The following is a 7165-nucleotide window of genomic DNA, read 5'->3' on the forward strand; positions in this document are numbered from 1 at the left end:
GGGCCCCGGGCCGGTACGGGGGGAACACTGAGGGTTGCGATCCGCTGCCGGACACGGAAAAAAGACAAAAGACAAAAAAAAAAAAAAGAAAGATAATATGAATCCTTCCATGAACTTTTTGAAGATCCCTCACATAATCTTAGAATCAGCTAAAGAAAATATTCTTGAGGGCCGGCCCGGTGGTGCACTGCTGCAGTGCGCCGCTTGGGAGTGCGGTGGCGCTCCCNCTGAGGGTTGCGATCCGTTGCCGGACACGGAAAAAGACAAAAAGACAAAAAAATAAAAAAATAAAAAAATAAAAATTAGACTTCTCTTCCTTGCTACTAGACATTTAATGATTTTATTATTCATTAAAAATACTAATACAAGAAAGAAAACAAAATCTTCTTAGTATCTGTCTTATTTAATCACTGGTAGAATTTAGGAACAGAATCATGAATAAAATTCACCCCAGAAAAAGTGCTCACCACTTTATAATTTTCAAAATGATCATTACATATACAAGAGTACGTCAAAGAGTTCTGGAAAAATAGAATTGAAAGATAATATGAATCCTTCCATGAACTTTTTGAAAATCCCTCACATAATCTTAGAATCAGCTAAAGAAAATATTCTTGAGGTTGAAAAGTAATGTAAAAAGATATAATAGGGAAGATGATAGGGAAAAGTAAAGTGATAATTTTAACTATGAACAGTATTAAAACTATATAAATTGTGATACCTAAGGGTAATTACAATTTGCATAAGATTATACAAAAATTTTAATTGACTTACAGGTTATTTATAAAAGGAAAATGCCTAAAAATAAAGTTGTAGATTTTTTTTAACTAGCTCTTTCATCATTGAAACTAAATGCCTTTACTAACTGGCAGCACTTAAAAACTCTATCATTAAATAGAGGTGTCTACGAACATGAAACAAAGTGCCAACCATCCTCCAATGGCAATGAGCTACAAAAGAACACAAAGAAAACAACAGTGAACCAGACTAACATGGAAGAACATGGGTATGAAAGCTGAAAACAATCAAAAAGGGGTACGCTAAATAAGAACAAACCAATAGCTTCTTTAGAATGAAACTAATATGGAGAAAACAGACAGAAAAAATAAATAACCAGGTAACTTTGTTAAAGATCTATCTAAAAAAAAAAAAAAAGGTGAGGCTGCTAAGAAATAGAAAAGTTCACTTAAAAAGTCTCTAGAGTGGTTGATCTTAACACTGCAATAGTAACATGCTAGGGCTCACCTGAATACCAAGATCTCAGAGATTTAGTTATTTAAAAAAAAAGAAAGGAAAGAAAGAAAACCTAAATCCTAAAACAAAGAATATGATAACAAGATAAGAAGAAAACCTTGAAGGTCAAAGGAGGTTAGCTGCAGGGAGTGAACTACAGCTATACAGTCCTTGTTTCTCTCATTCACCAGTAGTGTATGTGTTATAATCTATTCCTAAATAATTAGTTATAATCCAAAATGCTGTATCATACGGGCCGGCCCGGTGGCGCACTAAACTAAGGTATAAAATGAATACGTTCCATTTGTCAAAGTAATTTTATGAGAAAAAGTATGTTAAATTATTTAGTTACATGTTCTTCCCATAACATGAAATAAACTTTTACCATTACTTACTATACTGATGGTTTGAGGATATATTTCTACTTGTATGAATTTCATTTGTCAGCTGATCCTAAAAAAAAAACTTGAATTATATGAAGAGTGAAAAAGAACATGCACACAGATTCAGCCACACATACAAATAACTTGGTTCTTACAGTGTCTTTATCTCCCTCTTTGTAACCAGTAGTCCATAAGAAAATACACTGAGCATTATTTACAGATATATTTCTTTAGTACAAAGATACAGAAGCAGATAATTTCTAAAATTCTATGTATCTACAAACAGCATTATAATATTGTGTTCCCCTCTGACTTTGAAACAATACATGTATACATATACATCCATGAATTGGGATCTCACTTTCTACTCAAAGGCAAATTATCTGTTACAGTATCTTTCTGAGAAATATGAGATAGAACTTTTAAATTAACCCACTTCAGAAAATTCAACTGTTCTTCCTTTCTCCTCTAAGTAAATAAACCTGACTAAGACTGGCTTAGCACACTAAAGTTTTAAATTAATCTTTCACTATTCAGAAAATCATCACAAATGCTTAAAACATTTGCCAAGGACATGTTTTAGATCTGAAAGGTATCATCTTTACAACACTCTTAATGTCATCATTACCTTACAAAATACTACAATGTAACAAGAATGCCATCAAAATGAGTGTGAAAATCCATAAATGCAGTTTTAATTTAATAGTACAGATTGTCATCTCACTGTCTAGTGAATGATTTCACAAAGATCTTCAAAAACAAAAGTGCTTTTCTGAAGACATAATGGATTCCAAAAGATGTTTTCCACACTTCTGACTTAGTGATATGCAAGTTACACAAATGACTCATATCCTGTCCTCATTAAGGACCTCTTCTGTTTAAAAAGTTTAGGGAGTATAGTTAGCTCTTTCAAGGATAAACTGAAATTACCAAGATCTGTTCCCTTGATCCCTGGTAAGACAAGCTGCAGTTTACATTCCAGTAGGCGCTAAGACTATCAAGTCGTATAAGCTATAAAAGAAAAATTAAAGAGGTCAAGCAACTAACACACTGAAATTATTAATCAATAGTAAAAAATTATTCCCATGTTCACTACTCCAAAAGGATCCAACTATCATTTTGAACTTTTGGATAAAAGAAAATAATGCAAAAATGGGGAAAAATATATCCCTGTCATAGACTTTAAGTAGAGCATTTGCTAAATTGTGCTAAGAAATACATAATCCCTCCAGCAAATATGAATGGCTGTTACCAGGGAAGGGGTGGTAGGAGAGAATTCTATGATCAACAAGGCGGGGAGAGCTACACACTAAATATCCCTCTTGGAGATTCACAATGGTTACTAGCATACTTAAAGTATTGTGAGGTCCTGTAGTTTAAAACAAAATCAAACACACCTGTTTAATTATGTGCAGCTTAGTATTTTAATCAGCAGTGTTACCTGACTGAAGGATATTTTTTCTATAACATCAAATAATATCTCAATTACCTAATACTCCGTAAAATACCATCTAGGGAAATATTAATTTTATCCAGTTTCTTCATTTGATAGGTGAAGAACCTAAATCTCAGAATATGTAAGTGATTATAGAAGGTCACATGGTAAGTAGCAGAGCCAAAATTAAACTGAAGACTTAACTCACACTCCAATGGCACATTCTACCATTTTTTATTCTGCCAATTTTTATTCTAATATAATACAATACCTTGTATATAATTTTTTCTGCTTCATTCAATATGCATGGAGTCCAATGTTCATTTGCAGTCTAAAAGAAAAAAACAGTAACAGGGAAATGTGGTATACAGATAGTGCTCTAATATCTGTAAACTGTAACAAAATAGCTTAGAAAGAAAAGACATCCAGCTAACGTTGGCTAGTATTAGCTAACTGTTGCTTTACATATTTATATGGCAAAATCAAAAGAACAATGAAAATAGAATTGAGGAGGTTCTAATTTAACTGGCTTCATTCATTCAGAAAACAGTTATTGAGCTACTATGTGTCTGAACGGTGGAAAGAACTGGTTATGAATGAAAACAGAGAGTCAGCCTCTACACTATTGAAGAAAAAATACATTCAAAAAATCAAACAAAATAATTACTTTAAAGTAGGAGACAACCAGGACAATATGGAAATCACACAACCATGTTTCTAGAAGGACAGCATGGTCAGAAATGCCAAATACTAAACTTATTTAGCAGCAAGGGCATTACAGATGAAATTAAGAGCAGCTGCAGTGGAGTAGTGGAGCAAGAGCACAGTGGGTAAGGAGTCAGTGGGAGGTGGAGAAAGAAACAGCAACGGTGAAAAATTCTCTCAAAAAATCTGGTTGGAAAGAACAGAAAGAGAAGGCAGCAGTTAGATGGGGTCTTGGAGATGTGCGGGACAGTTAAGGAGAACCTTTTTTATTTTGTTATAAAGGAGAGACTTGAATGTGCTTAAAAGTTTACAAGAAGGAGTGTGGAGAGAGAGAGGACTTGAAGATTTAGGAGAGAGAGGGAGATTGATGGAAAGAAGTAAGAAAGAGAGGAAGGAAGTCAGGGAGGAAGGCAGGAAAGGAAGAAAGAAAGAGAGGAAAGAAGTCAGGGAGGAAGGCAGGGAAGGAAGAAAGGTTCTTGAGGACTTGGGGGAACATGAAATCCAGATCAGAAGTAGGAAAATTACTTTAGATTTAAAAGTTAGACTGTTTTTGGAAAGATGAAAGAAAGGAATGGTAGGGATACAAAAGGGGTACGTTTGCTGTTATTGTCACTATAATAGCCACTGTAGTAGTTGACACAGAGTAAAGAATTGATCCAGAAAATGTGACAAGTGATTTACACAAACCATCATATTTAATCATCACAAAAACACTGAAAGGTAAGTACTATTGTAATCAGTAGGTATAAAAAGATGAATGTCATTTACATAGAAGGAAATCAGCATGGTAATGAGTACAATAATATATTACAGGTCTTTGATAAAATATAATGAGGAGCATAAAAGAGTAGTAAATTCTAAGAGGGAAGTTAAAAAAGAATGAAGAGGACAAGGTGATATCTCGCATAAGTATTAAAACCTAAGTATAATTGACAGGCAAAAAGAAGAGAATACTACGGGCAAATAAAACAGCAGTAAGAGTCTGAGCTAAAATAAAAAGGATCAAACACCAAGGAAACTACACATTCTTATGCACTAGTACGATGTTATCAGGCAATAGGAAGGTACATAACTACTTTATATTTTTTGTCTGCTAGAAGCTCAAAGTTAAATACCGTGCTCGCTCATAACCACTAGTGTTATTCTCAGTTTTCTGAAACAATTATCTCTCTAGCCTCCAGAACACAGATTCTCATCTCTTTAAATGTATTATTGTATACTGTTTAATCAAAAGCTACTTCAAATTCATTTTGAGAATAGGCAATTAACAGTATTAAACACTAGCTTCCTTGACTCCAGCTCTTTCTCATTGTTTCTGCTTTGTTCTTCAACTCGATGTTTATCTCTACTTCTCTACATGCACATATTCTTAAGGCTCCCACAATAATAATGTCGTTTGTCTCTGCTTTTCTGTTAGTCACTTCCCTTCCATTTTTCTTCCTCTTCTTTCCCCACTGAGGCCCTCCCCATGTAACTAACCATGAGGCAAACCTATACCCAGCATGATTTATCATTCACTGCCCTTAACTTTAAAAGTATATAAATGAACCACATCTTTTTCTCTACATAAAAAGCTAATTTAGCTATTTTTCTTCATTTATTTGCCCCAAAACATGTTTCCTACCACTTAGTTACCCATAATAGTAAAAAAAAAAAAAAAAAAAAAAAGTCCAGCTTGTATATACTACAGTACTCTCTACCCTTAAAGACCTTAAGAGAAAAACTACATTATACTTAATCAAAATGAATTACTTTACATGTATACTAATGTAACACACACACAAACACATGCACACGCATAAGCTACTTGGAAATTTCATCTACATGTGCCTTGCAAGGATGAGTACATAACTCTACAGAAATTTATCTTCCCCTACTTTCCTACATGTTTTAAGATACAGCTTTTATTTCTTTCAAATTGTTTGATATTGGTATTTTGGTATTTGATACATGGAATTACAAATCAAAATAATTAGAAAATGTAATGAGTATGCTAATAATGCTGAACTTCCAGAAAAGCTGTGTATAATAGCAATATTATGTAGCCATAGTTAATTTTAGGCAATTCACCCTGTGACTTCAGAATGTTTTACAGGCTCCACGTGAATTTTAAATAAGGCCAACATTACCAATAGACTAAGTTCTCGCAGTGTGACACCAAATGAAAGAGGCCGCCTTGGATCAGTGACCTGCCAAAGAAGAAAAAGTGACATTAAAATATACTGATAGTAAAGTTGAATCCATGCCCCACCCTTTACAATAGGCAGCAGAGGGAAATGTGTTTACAAGTCAGTCACACAGCACAACTGGATTTGTGGAAAAGAAAGGGAAGGAAGGCAATAGCATGGCTAGAAATGTTATTAAATATCCATATTTTGTAGAAATAACACTTCTATGACACTAATATACTTTCCTAGTAGAACTGTTAATAGGAGAGGACTCACTAACTATGACTAAACAGACTTTTCTCTAGATAGTTAAAATGGGATAGTCTTTTTATGTGCCTAATTAGAGATGTTCTTCATAGATAAATTTTTTAAGGGTGTTACAGATAATAACACTGACAATAAATCATTTTTAAAGCATTTAAGGTTTCCAAACTTGGAAATGTGAACTGTCTCATTGAGCCTTTAATTTTCTTGAGATTTCAAAACTGCTTTGTTAGGGAAAAACTCTAGATTCTAATATTTAACTTCCTTAGTCTCTTTACCCAAAATTTGCCAATGTTAATCTTTTGCTCTATTTCTGATCTTCAATATCTAAATTATATTTACACACAGTACTGAATCCATACCACATGTGTATAGTGTCACTGTTTTAGACATCTTAAAGATGTTCAAAAGTAATATAGAATTGTTTTGGTCATGAGAGAAACAAGGGATGGGGGAAAAGTATAACATTCTGAAATATAACATCATTTTACTTCTAAGTGACAAACAAAAAGTGTATATATTTATAGAATACAATGTGATGTTTCAATATATGTATACATTGTGAAATGATCAAATCAGGGTAATTAACATATCTATCACCTCACATATTTATCATTTCTTTGTGGTGAGAACACTTAAAATCTACTCTTAGCAATCAAGAAATATACAATTTTTAACTATAGGCACTAGACTGTGTAATAGACCACCAGAATTTATTCCTCCTGTGTAACTGAAACTTTGTACCATTTGGCCAACATCTCCCCTTCTCCACAACACCCGCCCCAGCCTTTGGTAACTACCATTCTACTTTCTCCTTCTTTTTTTTTCCCCCCTTTTTGTCTTTTTTCGTGACCAGTAACGGGATCGCAACCCTCGGTGTCACGCGCACACCGCGCTCAACCAGTGAGCGGACCGGTCTCTATATGGGATCCGAACCCTCGGCAGGAGCGCCACCGCACTCCCAAGCGCCGCACTCT

General features: G+C 34.1%; 1 protein-coding gene across 1 annotated transcript in view; it reads right to left on the bottom strand.

Moving 5' to 3' along the window:
• Positions 1-7165, bottom strand: part of LOC103605231 (vacuolar protein sorting-associated protein 13C-like) — a gene marked incomplete at its 3' end in the record, with an annotated part of 138950 nt that overhangs the window by 74607 nt on the left and 57178 nt on the right. The window contains exons 6-9 of the mRNA XM_008589816.1: positions 5886-5945; positions 3323-3382; positions 2547-2627; positions 1629-1686 (exon numbers count right to left, since the gene is read on the bottom strand). Coding sequence (XP_008588038.1) covers positions 1629-1686; positions 2547-2627; positions 3323-3382; positions 5886-5945 — 259 coding nt within the window. The remainder of the gene's footprint in view (positions 1-1628; positions 1687-2546; positions 2628-3322; positions 3383-5885; positions 5946-7165) is intronic.

The sequence above is a fragment of the Galeopterus variegatus genome, unplaced genomic scaffold (genome assembly GCF_000696425.1).
Source record: "Galeopterus variegatus unplaced genomic scaffold, G_variegatus-3.0.2 Scaffold5666, whole genome shotgun sequence".
In the NCBI taxonomy this organism is placed as follows: domain Eukaryota; kingdom Metazoa; phylum Chordata; class Mammalia; order Dermoptera; family Cynocephalidae; genus Galeopterus; species Galeopterus variegatus.